The sequence below is a fragment of the Aythya ferina genome, assembly GCF_964211825.1.
Source record: "Aythya ferina genome assembly, chromosome: 10".
In the NCBI taxonomy this organism is placed as follows: domain Eukaryota; kingdom Metazoa; phylum Chordata; class Aves; order Anseriformes; family Anatidae; genus Aythya; species Aythya ferina.
Window position 1 is genome coordinate 21884124 of NC_140306.1, and position 22856 is coordinate 21906979.

Genomic DNA, 22856 nt, shown 5'->3' on the forward strand with positions numbered 1-22856 from the left:
AAATAACAAAAGATTTAGTTTTTATTTCTGTGGGAGATTTCACTATCAAGTCACCACCATCTTTAAATGTTTTTAAATGTAAAATAAAAGAAAAAAGAGAAGTTACTTATATTTCTTGAGATGTATTAATCCATATGCACATCTCCATATCAATGAATGTCTTTCCACATCCTCAACGTGGAAGAATTTTGGCCAACAGCTCCCATACATCAGAAAGCATTCTGAGGGTTCTTATGTTTTAAGCTGAAGACATAAAAACTGAAGCAGTGCCTTCTTTCCATTTTGCTTCAAACACAAATTCCCATGTATACAGGACTCCAAGCATTTAGATCATAGTGAGATTAGGACTGTAGAATATGAATAATACACCTTGAATAATCCTTGTTCAGATACAGACAAGTAACTTTATAATTCAAAAAAGAATGTAACTATTATTATACTTATTGACACTTCAGAATGTCTTTGATTTATATACGAGCAGAATTAAGAATTTGGAGACCCAGAGAAGATGATGGAGACCCAGAGAAGATGAGAGCTAAAACATTTTTAAACACCATCCTGTAAATCCAAAAATAAAAACCAGTTCAACACAGCTAATGTATATGCAACCTGAACGGAAAGTAAGCAGTTCAATTCTTTAATATCAGTTTTACAGACTCATTACAGATTTTTCTAGTCTTTAAGTTTGATTGTGCTAGGCCAAGAGCCCATTATAAAAACCTTCATTTACCTGATCAACATATGGAATATGAGTGGTTTCAGGGCTTATCCCTGAAAATACAGTTTGCACAATTCATTGACTGGAACAGTTCTTTGAAATCCATTCAGATGGGAAGAGAAAAAGAAAAGTACATAAATCTTAGGTAATTATCTTCTTTGACAAAATTAACTCAATTCAGTTCATTATAGCTTTGTAGTTGATGTGGATAGGTTTCACTTGACATGCAGAACCATGTACTGCTAGAAGACCTTAAAGGACATAGTGAAAATAATTATATGAATTCATATTCAGGCAGTTTTATTAAAAAACAAACAAACAAACAAACAAACAAAAAACAACAGGCCCAGTCTATCCAATACAGAACTTTCAGACAATTACTGCTTCTTAACGTTGGTTAACTATATTAAACACTCTTACAGCTGTAAAGTCTTACAGTTCTTACAGACTATATTAAACACCTATCAAAATATCTGTTTCACTTCTAGACATGTAGTGTGAATAGTGGTTAGTCTGTTTATTTGCATGATGTGCATAATTGGATAAAACAACTGCTAAGTCAAGCTAAGTCTGTTACTAAGAAAATCCAAATGAAAGAAAATGAACAAAAAATATTTTATTCTGAGATTTACCTCCTAAATTATAGTATCATAAAATTTAATTTCTCCAAATATCAACTACATTCTATTTTCAACAGTTGTTGTGTTTATGTACAGGGAAAAATTATGACAATAACTATTTATCAAAGTATTGAACGTAGTTATATCTTGAACCTTTAGCTTGTCAATTTTTTTTCCACCCTCGCAAAAAAGACATTTTGAAACACCCAATGTTCACACATTCAGGTCTAGTGGTAATTAAGGGGATTCTTTCACCATTAATATTGTTTACTAATGCTTGAAAATTAGTAGTAAGCTAAGCTCTAATATGTGTATTAACATATTTGTTCAAAAAAATGTTTACAAGGATTTTTGCTGTTATTCACATTGGAGAGAAAATACAGAATTCTTGCAAATTCAGTACTATGTCCTTCTAGTATGTCAACATACATAATATTTTTCTGATTTTATAAAATACTGCGTCTTTGTAAAAAATTATTGCTAAATCTGATCAAGTATTGATTTTTTTTTTCAATTCTATGTATGTGTATATATATATTTTTTTAAGCAGGGGCTTGTTCTACCATCAATTTTCAGTTAAGTATATTCTTTCTTCCAAGGTCATATAATATACTGTTTCTACCTTAATCTAAAAAGGAATTCTTTTTTCCCCACCTACAACAATTTCATTGGCCTCTACATAGACCCTTCATAATTACAAAACAATTAAGATTTGCAGGATTGTACAGCAAATTTTGAAGAAACATAAGGAAAAACATTAGTAACAACTGATCCTTTTTGCAGTTGCTTTTGTCCATTTTCAAAAGTGAATTGAAAATAATTCAATTAACACTGAATTTAAAAGAACCACAGAATCTTCCCAATCTTTAGCCTAGCATAAAATAACAGTATGCTAAGCTAAGACTTTCCACAGGGGACAGCAGCATTACCATTACTATTCAATTGCTAAGAAATTGGCTCCTCCTTATGTATTGCAGCTCTGGCACTTCTGTGCACAGCACCTCTTCAGCACACGTTATCTGTAACTTTTCTGCATTTATTTCATCAATCCAAACACTTTATCTGGTAAAACCACAAAAATTGCACTGAATCAAGATCTTTCACAAATGGATTTAGTGAAAGAGTATTTACCTCTACATTATTCTGCCTAGGTTGACCTAGGTATTTTTTTTTTTTTTTTTAACTTCAAAGAATGGAAAAACATTAAATATTTTGCTTTCAGCACAGCATATGAAAACGTAACTGAAGGTGCAGATGACTGAATATGTACTTAAAGCCACCTAACTTACTTGGATGTGAGTTTGAAGTTTTCCAGTTAGTGCTCTTTCAAATTCAGAAAAAAAGGAACAGTAGGATTAATGGACAAGACCCTACAAATCTGACACACTGTGATGTTAAGTCATCATGGTATAATTCAATGTTAGGTTCAAATAATTGTTACATTTTATCCATTATAGTACCTTTCTTACTACATCTGTGATAGTAATTTCACAAGTCTTCTGGTTGGATCTTCAAACAATTAAATATAAACTGATGGCAAAACATACAATACTGGAGCTTCAAAGCTACTCAGCCAAAAATCACTTCTTCAGTAGTTCTATCTCATGCTACTACAAGAAGTAAAAGAACGTAAGAGTTCACGAGGTCTTATTCTCATATACCAAAGTGGAGAAAATACTTGAAGTGTTTTGAGTTCTCCCTTGATGTATTCCTAAAATAACCTCCTGTTAGTAGAACATGAAGACAAATGAAACAAGACAGACTCTTGACTTTCATGAGCAAAATTAGCACAGGCACACTGAAGAGGTGTCCTTTACTATTTGCTGTTACCATGCTGGTGCCTAGAAGCCTTGCAGTTAGTTACAAAGATGTGTTTTACTAGTGAGAAGATGAAAAGTTTCTCTTAGGAAATAGCAAGGATACTTTGGTAACGGTATACCTACACGGTCGCTGTAGAAGAAAGAACTTGCACGCTGTCTTTAGATAAACAGGACCAGTTCTATTTTTTGCCTTCTGTTAAAATATAGTATAATATTACTAGTATTATATTTTGTTATAATACTATCTTAATTACTAAATAACGATAAGTACTGTAAACTTCAAAATAAATCACAGGCTTCTGTTTAGTGGTTGGCTCAACACAAAGCCAATTATTCATGTCTGCTAACTGCTTGTCTTTAACTTTTTTACCCCTGGTGATTTTGTAGCAGCATGTCCTTGAAGGATAATATGACATTCCCCATATAGCATACTTATCACATGGTTGGACAGAGACAAAATGAGGTCTTAAATACAAAATATGATCTTTCTTCCTTCATCTCTTTAAAGTATTCTTTATATTAGCCCTTCCAGGAAGAAAACAGGAAAGTTTCCATGGTATCACTCAGCATATGCAGAATTTATATTTGTATCTGTTACAAAAACGATACTTCAGACTCAAAATGGTACTATTTGTGCATCACCATATCTAGATCATGGAGAAAACAGAGGAGAATCATATAGAACAGAGACATGTTCATCTGAAAATAAGTACTGAGACATGTTAACATCTGGGAAAGAGAGGAGACTATAAGGATAGGAATTCAAATATTTTTAAGAGAAAAGGATTTCTCCCGATGAAGAATTTCTTGATCTCACCTTTGTTTTTAATCTTCCTTCCAAAAAAATCCTGCTCTCATTCACTACAACACTCCTGCCATAAAATGTCAGCACTTAAAGATAGAGGGAGATGCTGGACCGCAAGATTTACTAAGACTTAATGTTCTAAACCGTTTTATGTCCAGCTGTAAGATTATGTTTAGTAAAAAAAAAAAAAAAAAAAAAAAAAGTCACTTGATAATGACATCTGTAAACAGTGTAATATCATTAAATGTAAATTAGTAATAGGAATAATTCTGAAGTGTTTTTTTTCCTGCTGCATTTTTCAAATCATGAAAAACTTAATATTAAGCCCAACAGATTCAAGTTTACTGGCCGTAAAAATCCCTTACAAATCGTTGGTCATCTTCAGGGAGCATTTGTTCCTTCAAGTAGATTTAGTGCTGAAACAGTGTGGCAGTTAAAGCAGAAACAGAGGCTGTTGATAAAGTGGCAATGCATAGCAATATTGTGATGTATTACAAAGGGGCAATTGCCTGCAGTGCATCAGTATGGATATGGCAATGAAGTTCTGCTTTACATATTCCAGGCACTAAGAACTTTGCAGAAGTAATTACAGGAGGTTCTTCTTCCCCTATGAAAGATTAAAATAAAAAATTAAAAATTAAAAAATTTAAAAAATAAATTAAAAAGAAAAAAAAAGAAAAAAAAAAGGAAAAAGAGTGAGGTTTATTACTTCAAACACTGACTTTGCATTCATTCAATATTTTAGAAACAATGCAAAGAACTTATGAACCCTGCTGGATCATAATGCCTCAATTACGAGGCTGAACTATTATGCTCAGTAACTCCTTATCTAAAAAGTTAATACAAACTTTCTCCCCAGGCAGGGCTTCCTGGAGAAGACCATATTAGTGAATGGATTTATTAAAGGTCTGGCTGCTGGGTCTTCCACAACATTATTTTGGTTTAAGTGTCAGTGGATCATACCTAATGCGATGATCTCTTTGAGAATTTCCTCTTTGCAGTTCTGTGCTTGTCTGAAGCCTATTGTCTGTACATAATTTCTAACACTTTCAGTGCAGTTCATGTGATCTATTGTTTTAATTCGAAAGAGTAAATAAAACTGTCTTTCAAAGAAGAAAAGGGGGTGGGGGGAAGTACCCTGAGATACATATACTTGCTGTTGAATGACAGAGCTGTTCACTTCATTTGTGACCAAGTTACAGATAAAAATCCATAGCCAGAACACAAATGGCACTGTGAATTCAAAGTAATAATTTGGACATGTCTGACTACTAGAACATGAATACAAGCTACACAGTAGTATTTACTTCTCTCATTACTAGGCATGTAAATATTACATCTATAAACATTTTGTATGTATTGGACAGTAACAAGATGTAATGGGTTGTAACCTACTTAGTGGGCAGATGATATTCAGTTCTAGACGTTATCTTCTTTGCACCCAATTAGGACCATGGTTTGGGCAAGGGGAATTTTGAGCATGAGTCACAGTAGTGTTTTTGGACAGGGATAAAGAATGAGAAAATGTCAAAAGTTATTTTGGTTTCTTTGCATGTTACAACATCAGCATTAAGATGCACCTTCACCAGGCAGTGCTATAATGCTTAGCCTCTATAGATGAAACATGTTAACAACTATGTATGTGACTTGAGATTCAATTACTGGAAAGACTGCTTCTTTCTTCCAGAGACCACTTGGCAGCTGAGATACTCAGCTGACAGCTCTGTGATTGAGCCATGAGGGGGAATACTGGTAACGCATTCTTACAGAGAGGCATAAATCTAAAACTAGCATCCTACTTTTGTCCAGCACATACTAGAACCTTTATAGATAATCTGTAAGCTTTTCCACAAATATGTGAAAAGGCTGAGTTAGAAGACAGCAGGAAATTAAAGCATATAATACAAATTTTGAAGCAATAACAGGCTATTTACGGGTTATACAACGAATTCAATAAATCTGTATTTTTTCCATGGAAAGTTTTCAGGTTCTAGTTATTTTGTTCTACAGACTATTAAGACTATACATACAAATGCAGTATCAATCAGTATCTATATGTTCCCTCATTAACATAATTCTGGCATCAAAGATAGCTTATGAATTATCTGAATAATCAAAAGAATGCATTTAGTTAAAAGAAAAGTCTATCAAGTTACCTCATTGCCAAGACTCATTCAAGAAAGCAAAACAGCATATCAGCATCAAAATGCCGTTCACCTGTTGTAGCTGCTCCAGGAAAATCTCAAACATTTTTATCCTAATACATACAATTGCTGAAACATTCCATACTGATGTAGCTGTGATGTCAATTCAATGTATTCAAACTAGTAAGGTCAGATCAGCTTTTATATGGTCCAAGGCAATATTTATGCCATCTAACTGTATGCATGTAAATCTCTGTATCTGTTTTGGAGAGTGTCTTCCAAGCATTTAAATTCCTCCACTGAAACCTTTTTGCTTGTCCATCTCAGCTCCATATCAGATGAGAAACCCAGTGTGATTCTGAAACTTGAGTTAACCACTCAGTATAGAGTGTATCCCTAAAGGTTCTAGCATGCGCTGGAGTAAAATAGTATGTCAGTTTTAGATTTATGGCCTTTCTGTAAGAATGTTTCACCATATTACTGTCCTGATTAAGCCACACAGCTGCCAGCTGTCAAGGAGTCTCTCTGGAAGGAAGATGCAATCTCTCCAGTTATTAGGTGAATCAATGAAAAGTGGCTTATTAATATAACTTTAATGAAATCTTACTAAGCTAAGGATCAGCTCCCCACAGCAAGTAGAATGATTCTTTTCCTTTAATGTTATTAAAAACCTATCTTTTTTGACCACCTGTACATAATGCTTACCTTCCTGGGCAGCTCTCTATCTAGCTCCTTACACAGTATCTTAAGTATTTTGAGATGTTCAGACATATTTTTCAAAACACTGCTGTATCTTACCTAATCCTGATGAAGAAGAAACACTTTCTGTAATAGAAGATGTTTCAGTTTGGTCTGTCAGTAGTCCTTCCATTAAGGGTAAAGATAGTTCAGATGAAGGAACAGATGAATCATAGATTCCAGAATCTCGAGGCATATTTTTCAGATTTGAAGTTTTAACAGCATGTAACAACGGCTGAAGAACAGAGCTGCCACCACCTTGAATGTCCTGAGTTTCTGTATCTTCTCCAAGGTTTAAGTGCTGAATTATACAATGAGAGTCTGAATTTCCAGCTGAAATAATATTTACATCTGTTTTCAGGTAAAAATCATCATCCATCACCTGTTTATTCACTAAGTCATTTAAAACCAAGCCTGAATCAATTTTTTCCATGACAGGTTCTGAGTAATATATAGGAGGTGGAAGGAAGGGAATAAATTGTTTCTCAAACCAATCCGGCTCCTGGTCAATGAACTGATGCATATTGCAAATGGCAACATAAAGGGACCTACCAGACTTGCTCCTGAAATAATTCCTTTTACTAACATTAACAGGAAACACCTCTGCATCCTGAACGCTAATGTCTCTGGAATGTAAATGTGAATAAAGCTGAGGGAGATTGTCCATGAGTTTATATTTTGTACTCAGATCCAGAATACCAGGGATGTCTCCTTCACAGGAGTAATCAAAATAGACTGCAATGAACTTGCAGAGGTCATTTGAATTCTGCTTTGCCTGACGAAGCTTCTCTGCAACAGTCAACACAGCAAACAGAAAGAGTTCTCCTTGTCCTGTGTCTTTGGTTACTCCTCTGTGTTTCCAGTTCTTTTTTTCAACAAAGTATTTCATTCCCTTGGAACACACGATGATGATAAACTGAGACTCATTTATTTTTTCTATAAGCCACTCTTTCTGACCTTCTTTACAAATTTTTAGATCTTCCCACAAATCTAGAGCCACCTGGAAGAGAAAAGAACATTCTGGTTGATTTTTATTATTAGGTTATTAGATACATTTACTAATAACATCTAAATGTTTTATAAATGCTCAGCAAATCAGCTTGTATTTATGCAACAATTGAAAATTAATCATGAGTTTAACTATGATTTGCCCTTGATGTATCAGGTATTAAAAGATATTTAAGTAATAATTAACACAGCATTGGTAGTGGACAAACTGGAATCAGCAGTATTAACCATGTCAGTAGTTATTCACCAAAATAAGCAAAGCCTTATGTTCCGCCTAAACTTTGCCTGTAGGCTGAATATTTCACTGGGCTAAGGAAGTCAGTGAACTGCTAAGGTAAAAAGGAAAACCTTCCAGATTGTTTCACAATGCTAGTTACTACATGAACCCATTTTGCTGGTTGTTACTTAAAGTCTGAAACATTTTAAGCCTGTGAATAAACTGTGAACATCCCCAGATATGTGGGGCATCCATTATTTTAATATGTTTGGCCACCAGAGGTCATACTTGCTGTATAGCTGAAAAAAAGTTCCAATTCATACATTCAGATTCAGTGGCAGGATTACAATTCAACAAAATAAACTAGTAATTATCTTGACTTTTCTTACAATTATAAAGTGAATAACTGGATGCATATTGATCATATTTTTTTAAAACATCTCAGATTCTGAGCCTAGTATTTCAAAGTGGGAATTTTGATGTCTGTCTTACAGCTTTAAATCAAAAATAAGAAAAAAAGATGCTCATTTTACAGCAACAATGGAACAGAAAGTAAAAAAAATCCACAAAAATCAATATAGAATATCAACAAATACATATATTTGCTGCATAAACAGGATTCTTAATGTATTCAAGTGTGCATGTTTGGTATTACCACTTCAGAGTTCTAATGTGAAAGATACTTTTAGAAACACTGAACTATATCTTTAATACTTGTGTGGGTGCCAATTATAAAGATGCATGACCTTCTACACAGAAAAAGCAGTTAACATAAAACTCACTAAGTATGGCTGAATAAAAGTCCTGGAATCAATGCAGTACACATTTTCCACAATTCTGTCTTCTATGCAGACTATAAGAAAAATTATATAGGCAATATGTAGAAAAATAATGAAAATTACATCTGTTGAAAGGAGGCATTGAAATAGCCCACTTCAAGTACATATCACTATGAGTTTTGTGGGTACTGTTTTAATTAAAGCAATTCTGTTTACAGAAGAAATATTGAGCTTACCTCGCAGCCACAAAAATCCTGAAGAAAATAAGCAAAGCACTGGATGACATTAATGTGTTTCTGGCAATCTTTACTGGAATAGCAGATGAACACTTTTGGCCGAGGACGAAGTCTTTCCACAGGGAGACCTGCAGCATATGCTGAAGACTCTGAACTCTCCTCATCTAGATGGGAATATATATTTTCTAAATTGGAAGAGAGGAAGAGCGTTCACACAATAAACGTGTGAGTTTATTTGCTTTAAACTTTATTAGGCTCTTTACTAAAGCATGTAGTAAAGACTTTTCAAATGATAATTCATTTCCAGCCTGAAAAATTGCATACCCTCTATTTACCAACTTTGGACCTGCTACATATGTGGAACATACTTGGGAAGTGAAATGTAAAATTATTACTGTACAACTCAGAAAACTCAAGACAGCTTTAGTTTATAAACAGAATGACGTTGTTTCAACACACTGTTCAAACACCATAGACCTTAAAGATACATGTATGCTATCATCAAGAGCTTTCTGCATAACAGTCTTATTTACTTTTTTAATAAAACAGAAATGTGACACAACAGGTAAGAACATTAAACTCCAAGAATACAGATCCTTTCAGAACATCATATAGTATCTCTCTGGTATGTATGTCATATATGGACATTAATCTGAATTAAGATGGTATTAACTTAAATCCAGATAGTTACTAGTGTGTTCTTTCTTGTATGGATGCTTTCACACCAGAACATGAGTGCTTCACACCAAGCTAATTCAATCTTGTTCTGCAGTTGGTTAAACTTTATTTTGGAATACTCATTTTTTACTCAAAATTAAACTTCGATCTATGGATTTAATTTACAACAATTTTATTTTTCATCAGGAATAACTAATCTGGAACACTTCTCTCTGTAGACAAATCCTCAGTGATTTGTCTTTTTGTTGGAACTGAGCTAGCTGCAAGCAAAGGAACAGCCACAGAAGACCAGAAGGTAAAAGGATTTAACCCAGACAGCATATAGCACTTGCAGTATACCTCATTTCCAACATTCAGATGGATAACACAGATATGTGAGGTTTGGAGAATGTAACCTCTTTTTCCATATTCATGAAACCGCATGATTCCCTAGATTCCACAGAAAATGCCAATTGTTTTTAACATCTCAATGTAACAATCACAGCTTGCCAGGTCCTGGACGCGGAAGAGATAGAAGTTGGTGAAAAGGGATGGAAACTACATTACAGAAGTTCCTGCAACATCTGCAGAAAGTCTGAAACTGCGAGTCTTCAGAAGAGTAAATTTAGGGAGAAGACTTAGGATGAAGCGTAAAGGCAACTTCCAGGAAACTGAGCAAATCTGCATTAATAGATACAAGTAGTATTTCAGAGGGTGCTGAGTTATATTTGTATCACATTTCCTTCTGGTTTAAAATAAATATTAACTAGACATTTCTGAATGAAATAAAGGAATGTTTAAAATAAGACAATTTACAGATATGTTCATATTCTACACTGACACGCAGTATTTTCATGAATAAAAAGAAACCTTACATCAAAAATATTTCCAGCTACTCTTCTATTCTGTCTACAGTGAACTCCTGATTAGTATTTTTTTTTAAAAAGTAAAAATTATTAACTTTTTAAAAGTTAACAGTACTTTTAATTACAAAAAAATCACCATCAAGCACTGGATTAAGAATTTGCTATAAGTTTCAACACACAAAAAGGCTGGGGGGCTGTGTGAAGGAAAGACAAAGAAGTTAAAAAGAAAGCAAGCTCTTCAGAAGAAGGTATTTCTGGAATAAACCTACTAGCTAGGACCTTTTTAGTTGCAAAAGTACATTTAAATGCAACTCTGTATTGAACAAACTCTTACCTTGCTGCTTCTTGCGGCACATCACCGTGAAAAGTGTTGCAAACGCTGAAATGACAACTAAAGGGACTGTAATGGCAATAGCTCTTATTGGTCCAGCCCACGGAGAATGTACTTTGAAAAATAAAGCAGAATTAGGCATGGGTTTATTATAACTATTTAATCAATCTTTACACTGAGAAAAAAATTGCTGCAGCACACACTATTATCAGATGATTCTCAAATATACAGAGAAATCAAACATCATGTTCTGCTCCGTTATAAATATTTTTATGCTAATTGCCCTCATCACCACAGCATTAGAGCAACAAGAAGTAACAAGTGCTGTATGCCAACTCAGACTGTGTGTTGTCACCTCCCACCCCACCCCCATGACGGGAACTTTACCTGAGTTTAGTTTTTAATACTATACACACCAGTCATTTGGCCTGTCAAATTTTCATTCCAGAGTGCTGAACTAGCCACTTCGGGAAAAACTGAATTCCTGCAGAGATTACCTTTAGCAATGTGCATTAGCAATCAGCCTGCTTTGTCTGTTGCCTTCATCTATGTTTTTGGTCTGCAGTTATATTCTGAAATCCCTGTTTAATTTCTCAATGACTGGTCTAATACATACAGATGCCAAGCATTCACCTGACTGGTTTTTCACACTGCTAAATTTCATTTCATGGCTGAAGTGCACAGTCAGGTAGTGTTCTTAGGCTGCTCTCATAGTTCATTACATTATTTCCACACTACTGCATGAATCATTTGTTTGCGATTAAGATACAGACTATGACTTTTCATATCCACATGCACAACAAATGTGACTTTCCCACAAAGATTTCCAACTATATGTTGATCTAAACTGTACTAAATATATAGAGATACACAGAGTGCATGTGTACTCTCTTTTCATTAGGTCAAAACAACACAGTATGTTTGCCTCAGTAGTATTGATTACAGCAAACAGACATGTCAAATCAACAATTATTTTCAAAATAATTAAAACTGAATAAAAGTTAATAATATATATAGTGTATACTGCTTTAAAAAAAACATACCTGGTTTTAGTGCATAGTGCATTGTTTTCCTTGTTGTGTTAGTGTCATCAACCAGCTTTGAAAAGTAAAAGTTGAATTTTATTTTGTGGAAAATTCATTTTATTTATTTTCTGCAATATATAAACATCATTTCCCAACCAGATATGAAACTTACTATTCAAAAGTTAAAATTACAGAACATTTTAAAGTAGTAACTAGTGAAATCACTTATCTTTGATCATACATAGTTACTGTTGTGATATTAACTTTTAGACTTCCCATACTGTCATCACCAAAAGAAATACACAGCTCTCAAGTATAGTGGAAATTGACCAAACTACAGAATTCTAATTAAGAATCAAAGTCCAAGAATTATGCAGGACCACAATTTTACTTGAAAGCACAGATGGAAGTACTACGTGTTTAGAGAAGTAAAGCTATAGAAAGGTCAAGAACAATCTGCCTTTACTTGCCCAAGGTACCTCAGTAGGGATGCCTGAAATTTAATTTTACCAAACAGTTTGACTTGAAATACTTTAGTTTCATTTTTCCCCCCATTAATATATTAATTCAGCTGTAGTACGAGTTTCTAAATATTACCTCAATTATATAGTCCCCTGGAGTTACGTTCTGAAGAATACAACTTGTAGTATCTGTGTTTTGCTCCTACATTAAAGAAAGAAAATACTTTGCTAGCCATTCACATACTTTTAAAACCTAATACAAAATACAGTCGCATTGATTTAGGAACGTATGGTGCTCTCCTGAAGTAGGACATCCTAAACCACAAAAACTGAATTTCTCTATTCAAATATGCAAAGACTACAATCCTCTATCTGCAAAAATCAAGTATGATTGATTATCCAAAAAAAAAAAAAAAAAACAAACCAAACCAAAACAAACAAACAAACAAAACACCTCAAAACCTTGGTCTAACACAAGCTATGTTATGCCCTGAAGCTCCCTAGCTTTCAGAGACTTAGGATCAAAGGTTGACCAACTTCGCTATTAAATGCTAACCAAAGTTCAGGGAAACAATATAGTAAATTGCAGCTCCCATGAGAGGACATAGTTTTTAGTTGTAAAGAGGACATAGTTTTTCGTTGTAAAAGAATCACAGCCTACTTCCACGCATACTGAAATGAGAGCTACCTTGTGATACCATCTCAAATAGATAATCTTTTAAGTCGTAAAATTTAGTGTAGAGAGAATATTACATGATAAGAATATTTTTTAAAAAAAACTAATAAACTACAGTTCCAAGTACTGATCAGTTATAGGGTCTTTAGAAAAGAGAACAGCCTCTTCCCCTTTGCTTATAGTATCCAGCACCAATGGAGCACTCAAGCCTGGTTTTGACTGATGAGTTCTATCACAATGCAATTATTATTTACAGAAATAGTACCAAATAATTTAAAATTTAAAAAACAACAGTATTCTGTATTATAGTAAGTTTTTAAAGTTTCTGTAAAACCTTAGAACATCTATGTTAATGAGGTCTGTGCTTTTAAGAGTTGAAAAATGCAGCGACGTACCTGTTTGCAGGTCTTCTGCTTAAATGGTCCTTCATGCTTAAGTTTGTAGTGAAGAAAGTAGTATCTAAACCCAAAGTTATGGGGAGCATGATCAAAAGACACTTGCATGTTAAAACCCTGCTGGGTAACACTCAGATTTCTTGGCTTCCAGTCTGTCAGAGGAGATATTCATGAATTGCCAACTAACTCTTGAATGACAGTGACTTTTTATAAGATAAAGAAAAAATTACATTTAACTTACAAGGTTTGCAGACAAGGTTTTCTGGCTGTAGCAACAACTCACATGCTACAAACACACACAAAAAAATATTAATGATACAGTATCCAAATGCTATTTAAAGAAAAAAAGAAAGGACAAAAGAAGGGAGTTACTTCAGCATTTTGAGGGCAGTATTCATTCATTTCCCAGTCTATAATATGCTTGGAGTAAATATACTTTGCAAACCCAGCTTCTATGTTATGATTGAAGTTCCTTCTCATCTTTATACGAGAAACATAGGTTCGGTAATTTGAAAATAGCAGTCCTTAGTGAGACAAAAGGGACAGCACCAGGCACATCTCAGGAGGAGAGGAAGAAGTAGAAACTGGCATTAATTACATTTACTTAATTTAAAATAGTATGCTGAGCACACAAATGCAACTTTGGTACACATCAAAAGACAGGTTTGAAAATATTTTAAGAAAGTTTTATACAGAAAAAAACACAAGATACATACAAACGTTACACTCAAAAGGGTGCTTAGAGTTAGACTGCCATCAGACTATTTAAGCACTGAGGAATTTATTTAAGTTCCTTCTCTTTAGCTCTAATGAGAATTGCCAATTCCTAAATAATTTTGAGAAGTTCTACTTGAGTTGTTACTGTCTAGTTTGATATGTACTCATCTACATTTATGCCTATATAGCCATTCTTGAAACTGATCTCAGAGCTTGTTCACAACGTCCAGTGAGGGGAAGGAAAGGAGTTAACACAAGTTTCTTCTTCTGGTTGTTGACTACCATGTATTATATGCCACAGATTTATGAAAGGCATGCAAGTTCTTGCCATATAACACCCAGTCCTTCCTTCAAAGACTACGTCAACACCTATCTTAACCCAGTCTCCCCTAACATCATCATCTGCTACATGAAAAGCTACTCTTTTACATCAGAAAAGCTTTTTCTGACAAGAAAAAAAAAAAAAAAAAAAAAGGAGGGGAGGGGAGTAAAGAAAGAGATGTTATGTAATGCTATATTGTACACAATACTTACTTCGAGTTCGGAAGAAAAATGGGTGATAATTACTTTCATTTTTAATGGAAGGAAAAGGAACAATCTTTACAAAGTAATCTGTTTCAAACTTCAGATTTAGGAAGGGATGAGATTCCATTCCCTACACAAAGACACAAGATTGAAACTATTATAATTGAAAGCATTTTCTCTCAAATAGGCCCACAGTTCTGCAAACATGAGCAGAAACTAATACATTAAGAACCCTGTATACATCCCTCTGCCACACACTATGATGAGGAAGCATAATACAGAATCAGTATATGGACTGTTTCAAACATGCACCTGCACTCCACAGTCACCCAAAAAGACTTTATGACAATTTCCAGCCTCAGGAAAAATTCTACAGAAGGGGACTACATCTGTCTCTAGATCGACAACTATTCATTAAAGAAAAATAATGTTAGGAAGCAATCTGCACCCTAGTAAACTAGTAAACAGCACATTAAACGTGTATCTATGTAAATATATACACATTTATACACAGCAAATAAATACTTTCAAGACTTCACACAATCAAGTAACAATGAAATATTTCTTGAAACAAAGCACTTACTGTTCGTTTAAAACTTGGGCTGAGCTGCTTTGGATCTTTTAAAACCATCTGCTGACATTGTCTTCCTTCAGATTTTAACTCCTCGAGGATGACTCGAAATCCTTTCAGGTATTCAATCCCTGCAAACAGCAGGGCATTTAAATAGACTAATATTTCAAAAGGTATTCTGTGATATTTTATATAGTATGAAGATAGTTCATTTGCCTTTAAAAATAAATCCTAACATTCATAAGAAATACGTTTGTGTTTTAATACTTGCCATTGTGTGTCAGTTCTTCCAACATTTTCTATCTTGCCTATTTAGAATTCAGCCTTTGGTGAAGGCTGTAATTACTGCATACTTGTGTAATGCCTAGAGCAGAGGGGCCCACATAGCAGACAGGGCTTCCAAATTACCACTACAATCTAAATAATCAGTACTTTCATCAGCAGTACTTTATAGTAGCATCACATTTCCATTATTTGCAATAAAATACATTTGCTAACAAATTATAATAATACTCCTTTAACCTAGAAGTTTATAAATGATAAGAAAGTTATAAAGTGATAGTAGTTGTTACAACTTCTTTATTTCTAGTATACTACAGCATAACAGGAATATTGACTTACATGGAATGGAATTTATTCCAGTGAGTGCATACATACAGTTATTTGTAAGTGATGCCAAAATTACACCTTTTTTTTCAAGCTACTCTAACATAATCAACCCTCAGCAGTGTCTTTGCATTTCTTCACAATGTTTTCATCACAGAGTTACTTCATTGCATGACTAGATAGAAGCATGGTGATGCGAGTGTCACAGGAGAACGTCGTTGTTATGCTGTGATAGTTCTGTGGCTCAGGTATCAAAGTCACTGCACAGTTCTTCAAGTCTAACTAGCATTACTCCATCTAATTACATTTGTTCAACAGCATTACAAATGGCAGAATACAGATTTATCAAAAGGCACAGACACAGCTTTTGTAGAACTACAGGTGACAAGAATCAAAACATAAATTTGACTACATACTATGTTTGAACACTAAAAAAAAAAGTATGATCTTCAAGCCCCCTCTGTTCCATTAGATTATTATTTTTTTATATATATATAATTATGTATACGAGAAAGACCATGCATTGCCCAATATGTTCTTAATATCCCATGGAACAAAAGCATTATTTGTGCTTACATGAAGACCATGAAAAAGAAAGTGTCCAGTCTCCATGTCACCCGAGACGTTTCAACAACAATTCTGTCTTCACACTTTCCAGAGGATTAACCTCTGATCCTTACAAGAAAGAACACCAAGCTTTGTTTGCCATAAAGGCTTGATTCATCCAGTCTGCAGCTGAAGATTACCAAATGGTTTCAACTGCACAGCTTCGCAGTGTAGTTTCCACATACTGTCTTAAACCCCAGTAATTAATCATTATTTTCTGTTATAAATTCAATATGTTATCAAATTCTGAAAGCATGAATTAATACCAGGAAGTCACAAAGAAAATCCAACAATTTTTTCTTAGCTAAAATGTTTGATTTATTAAATCTAGGTCTATTCTAAAAATGCATGTCAAGTTCAAGAATACACATATTCATTAGCAGCCATATCTCATCACTTAGGGTGCAATCTTACCACATAAATGCAAACTTCCAGCTCTTATTAAATCATAAGAAAAAAATAATTGAAAAGCTTTTTGAGGAATTACAAACCATGAAGTATCAATTTGATCTTATCTGCTGTATGAGCAAAAGAATAGGCAAACATTTTAATTCTGAAAAATGTACTGCGCTTAACTCTAATTGTAATGATGTACTTGATACTGAAAAGCACCTTTGCAGAAGAAATTCTTTAACGAAGTACTAAAACCATTCAAGAAGGAAACTCCAGGTTTTTCATTTGCTAAACAATGGTCACTGAAGAAAATGAGTTTATATTACGTTGTTCAGCACCTTAATTATGATGATGGTGAGATGCTGTACAAAGAGAGCACACACTACTGCAGTGGTCTCCAAACTTTTTTCGATCATACATACCTGCCAGTAAAAAAAAACTTTGAGCACGAACTACCAATATTAACACATACATATAATTTATGCGTGCATTTATAATGTACAAGAAAATATAAATTAAAAAGTATGATATCAAGACAAAAACTTTTTAAAAAATACTTATTTTATCAATGAAAAAACTCTTTTGTTCCCACTTAAAGATCTATCAGTTATAATAGTGTTTTCATTGGGACCTATATGATTGAACATGCTTCATTAATTTCAAAAATCTTGGTTTTAACATTTTGTGACACATCAACTCAAAAATCTGGTTCTACAATTCGGTTTATTTTGATACTTGGTTTTAATGGCTGTCACAGCTGGAAAAATAACCTCAAGAAGAGAGTCAAGATTCCAAATGGAGGAAGTGCATCATCAGCTGTGTTCACTCCATTTTCCTCTACTACTTACCAATGGCATTTGCTGTCCAAAGTATTGTCACTGCAACCTGTTCGTAACATGCATACTGACTGATTGTTACATTCTGCACATCTCCGATCACATGTTTTCCCACTGAATTCAGATAAGGAGTGCAGTCTAAAAACACAGAGGAAAAAATGCTTTAAGGAAAACATACTAGCTGATTATCTCGTGCCATACCAAAGAATTCTGAAAATTATTCAGTTTCGGCAAGACACATCTCTCCTTGTGAGTAAAGAATGAAATGAATTTCCTAACTTTTCTTGAAGACTAAGCAAAGTAAAAGTACATGTACACTATTTCATTAAAAAAAAAAACCAAAAAAAAAAAAACCAAAAAAAAAAAAAAAAAAAAAAAAAAACCACTGTATAGTAAGTTCAGGCAAACCTTTTGTCTTAGGACAATTAAAAACTTTCCAAATCATTGACCACAACCACTCACCAGTTGCAAAAGCCTAATCTGCAGGACTCCAAAGACTACCAGTTTATAATACCAGCATAGCCTGTATCACAGAAAGTAAATACGTATGTGATTTAAACAAGAAAAGTAATACCAAATTTTATTACTTTTAAAGCCTTACAATATTTAGGCTCGCATTCTGTGGCACAAAGAGTATTGGTGGCTAAGGAATTCAATAGTTCTGGAGCATAACATACATGAAGATGTACACATTAAAAAAAATCCCACTTTTGAATGAGTAAAACCAACAAGTTAATCAGGAGATTATATATTACTGGCCAGCAATAAATTCTAAAAACCAGACATAATCTATATGCTATGTATTTGTCTATACAGACTTTGTAAAACTAAAACATGGAAATTAAGTGCTATTATAAGGTGTGATCTTAAAGAAAGGAAGGAAAAAATGCTAATTAAAAGGCAGTTTTAGAAAATGGCTTTGTGCTATGAACAACAATGGTAAGAGGCCTTTTATGTAACTGCCCCACAATTAAAAATAGAACAGTTTGTACAGCATCGCTTTTTCAAAAAGCTAGGCAATTGGTAATTACTTTGCTGTTTGTAGAATTCTGTTGCTACGAGTGTAGGGAATGACAGCATGAACTTCCTCTGAGGAGAATAGAGTATCTCTTTCAATGGAAACTTTGAAGTAACAGGTTTTTGCTACGTCTGGAACTAATTAATAGAAAGCTCAAGATTTTGGATCCTGGTTGCTAAAATGTTATGGTCAAATGACAAATTGCCAAAATGCAATATAGCACAAATATCTGAGGTTTGACTGTGAATCATTGATTTACATTTTTTAGAGAACAACAGAATTAGGAAGAAAACAGCTAGGGAAAAGTGCACACTTTTCAGGAAATCACTTTTTACTCGACTACAAGTGAACTACTGAAACCTACAAACATTTGTTTTTCACCTGAATAAATAATCTACCAATCTAATTTAAGAACAAACCAGAAACTCATTAGAGTTACTGCATGGCAAAATAAAAGCATTTAAATCACAGACAGCAAGCCCAATTCTCTTGCGTGCTGGCTTATTCAGTATAAGATTGTAGTTTCACATTATATGAACTCTTTAGACTTGATAGATGGGAGCTCTTTCCCTATCACTGTGTAACACAACTCCTTTGGCCAGAAACAGTGCAGTGCCAGCAGAACTTTGAATTAACACTTATTATTGGTTAATCACAGCTCCTGGTGCCAGAATTAATGGAAAAAACACGTCAGATAGTGGGACTTAAACTGGCTCTATTGTGTTAACTAAACACAGGGATCTCTGCTCTCACTGATATTTTTTCCTGTTTTCCTCTATAAAAAAAGTTACGATTTGTAATCTAAAGTTCTCTCTAGTACAATCTGACATGCTTAAATTTTGCTCATTTTCTTTAAGCATTAACAGCAGTTTACATAATAAATGAATTCACAAGGAAAGACTCCAAACTCAGAAATAAGCATAAGAATAGAGGAGCATAAGGATGATTGGAATTAATTCTTTGAGTAGGCAAAAAAAAAAAAAAAAGTGACTTGTATTGGCATTAATACAAACATTGCTGCTGTAAATTAAGACCTTCTCTTGAACGCACATTGAATGTATACTGATGATGGCCACTAAATGCCCCCAAATAGGTAAATTTCCAATGCACTCAATATTCATTCTTCCATGAATAGAAAACACAGGTGACAAAAACTTTTTTTAAAAAAGAGGTCAATAAAATACATCCATTTAGCAGATCCTTGAAGAGTTTCAAGGTATTATTGCTGCAATCTGCTTATTACAATTATTATGATTACCACGTCGGTTTAGCTGCAACATAAACCATGTAAATCACACCTCTGCTACATTACTAAAACCACCTGACTTCACTGAAATACGGATAGTTTTCCACTAACCTGGGCTTTTTTTGAACTGCAGCCAATCTAAAGCTCCTTGTATTTCACCCAGCTGAAGAGACATTACTTATCTTCAAGGCTAAAATTCCATATAAATCCTTATAGGCATATATTTTAAAGATATTTATCCTGTATACAAATATAAATTACATAATTTTCTACATGAAACGTGGCTTTCTACTTGATTCTTTTCCAGAAAAATTGCACATCAAAATGCATAAAACTTGAAATAATGCTTTCCGATGAATTGGTATGTAGTAAACCTTTCAATGACTACATTCTTCCACAGAGTAAAAACATCCTTCACAATTCTCCTACCAATACTGAGTAAATGATCTGAAAGTGAAACTGCTGTAGATTATTAGACTGTATTATTCTAATCAGTGAAACGCAGGAAAGACAAGACCCAGCTGACCCAGCTGCAACAGATCTAGATTTCAAAGTTATTTCAAAACTGAGGAGCTTATAATATTCTTAGAGCCATTTTTAAGAAAGATGCTGGTATACATTGACAACAGTGTCAGAGTCCTTGATTTTTGTGATTATATTGGAGATTTTCAACTTACTGTCGTATTTAAAGGTGATATTGAGTAGCGCATTCATCTTGGTGGCTGGTGATAGGCCCTGTAGAGAAATATCAGGAAAAGAATTTAAATAAAATGACCTACTTTGAACAATTTTTTTTTTTTTTTTTGGTAAATAGTCTTTTGGAGGATGACAGAACTCATGAGGAGGTTTTCTTCCTTCTGTTTGGGTACACCATCAGTCAGGAAATCCGAATACAAGTAATGACAGAACAGATTGCACATACCTGCATGTGCTCACCTGCCACCAATTTGCCAAAAGTAATACACAAGATGTAAAAACAAAGAGAAAAGAAAGTAGTCTGTCCTGCCCAACAGATGTGAACCACATAAGTTTATTTTTTAAATAAAGGTATCTGATATTCTCAATTTCCATCATCTAGGTTAATGATGCCTGGACAAAACAAAACCACCTTTAATCAAGATTTAAGGATACATCAAATAGGGTTCTCTAGGGCATATATAGTGCAGAAGAGAAGAGAAATGACAGTCTGTTGCAAAGTTGATGCCAAATCTACAGTCATGAAAAAGAATATCAGAAGTTCAAGCAGAAAGAAGAAAAATGTACTGTTAAGCACTGTGCTATAGCACTTTGTTTTCTTAGTAAAGATCATTTCCAAGAAAAAAAATAAGGTAGGAGTAAAACAGTAAATAAAGTGATTAAAGAGTGTTCATCACTTCCCACACATTCCTCATCTTATTAACTTCCTCGGAACAGGTGTCTGAAGGACTCTATTACCTCATTGTTCACTGAGCAAACTAAGAAACCAAATTTTCAGCACACTCAGAATTCACACGTAATCAAGTCATCCTTTTTTTGTATTTTTTTTATTTTATTTTTTTTTTGCAAGTTTGATACTGACATGGAACTCAAAGATCAACATAAGCAGAGGTACAATAAGGCAGGACAAAAAAATGCCTACAGCTTGGTTCATCAGGGTGCCTGGACTGTAAATGGTCACTGCAGAGCATCAATGCCTTGTGTCCAGATACGTGCCCATGCTTGTCCTTCACTAACTTATTATATACAGATACATTTATAAGTAATTACTGTTGCTGTGCTGTATCATTCTTGTGGAATTAACATTTCAATGTACTTTGAGTCCGATGTGGTCTACGCACTGGGACACTCTTCTGGTTTATTTATGTCAGATGCCCCCATCTAGAGACTTCCATCATTTTAACATGTATTGTAAACATTTTAAAGAAATTTTTGCTGAGAAAAGCTTAATTACACAAACACACAGACATGAAATTTAAATTCCAATCTTTCCATTGATTATTGGCTGAAATCAACAAAGAGTTGAAGGGGAACAAATGATACTGTGAATTTCCAACTGGAATAATTCCAATAATTTTATTTTGTAATTTTCTCAGTAGGAGTGCATATTCCAGAAATCCATTTTGCCATATCAGACAACCTTTTCTATTATCAAATATTATCAAAACAGACAATGCCTCAACTGAGGACCAATTGGAGAACTATCCCATTGCTGTCCTGGGGGAATCTGAACGCATTTGTAGGCAAATGAGTCTGGTGTGTCTCTTACACCTACACAGAAGAACATTGGACTTAGAGGTAGTAATGACTTACCTTTCTGAAATCACTGAAATGGCTTTGGAAATACAAAACGTAGGGTTACTCTAACTGTTACTAGACACAAAGTTCAAAACTGTAACACTGAGTCTTATCATTCCCTGAAAGACAACTAATACTTTATTTACCATTAAAAAACAAACAAACAAACAAAAAACACTACCCTTTAAAAGGAATTATATCTGGTTTTATCACTACAATGTAAAGAGCAGAAGTTAATAGTATACAAGAGCTCCAACGGTAATCAGATGTTGCCAGGATCATGTGTAAACATGCACTGTCTCTCACTTGATAGGTTTAGAAAGAAGAACAAAAAAAATGAGTAAAGTAACTTTAGAAAAAGATGCAAAATATAGCACATAAGGTATAAAAGCAAAGCAGATCTTGACACTATTGGAATTTTGTAATCTCACTCTCTTCTTAGGTGGCTTTTAATTTGTTTAGCTTTCAATTAGTTTGGCATTGAGCAAGCTGCTATCTGAAAAGGTTTCCTGAAACAGGAAGGTGACAATTTTTTCCAGTCTTAATTTTTCTACTATTTCTGTTCTCT

At 34.0% G+C, this 22856-nt stretch overlaps 1 protein-coding gene across 2 annotated transcripts in view; it reads right to left on the reverse strand.

Moving 5' to 3' along the window:
- Nucleotides 1–1001: 1001 nt before the first annotated feature.
- The window catches only part of IL17RD (interleukin 17 receptor D), a 49818-nt gene continuing 27963 nt past the window's right edge, over nt 1002–22856 (reverse strand). Inside the window, exons 2-13 of one of the 2 annotated variants that reach the window (XM_084530432.1) lie at nt 20692–20749; nt 17763–17888; nt 15322–15440; nt 14748–14868; nt 13738–13782; nt 13497–13648; nt 12562–12627; nt 11983–12037; nt 10943–11053; nt 9086–9270; nt 6906–7845; nt 1002–4570 (exon numbers count right to left, since the gene is read on the reverse strand). In XM_084530432.1, the coding sequence (XP_084386558.1) occupies nt 4455–4570; nt 6906–7845; nt 9086–9270; nt 10943–11053; nt 11983–12037; nt 12562–12627; nt 13497–13648; nt 13738–13782; nt 14748–14868; nt 15322–15440; nt 17763–17888; nt 20692–20749 (2094 nt within the window). In that variant the 3' untranslated portion in view covers nt 1002–4454. Of the gene's footprint in view, nt 4571–6905; nt 7846–9085; nt 9271–10942; nt 11054–11982; nt 12038–12561; nt 12628–13496; nt 13649–13737; nt 13828–14747; nt 14869–15321; nt 15441–17762; nt 17889–20691; nt 20750–22856 lie in introns of both variants that reach the window. The other variant, XM_084530431.1, reaches the window with a different exon arrangement.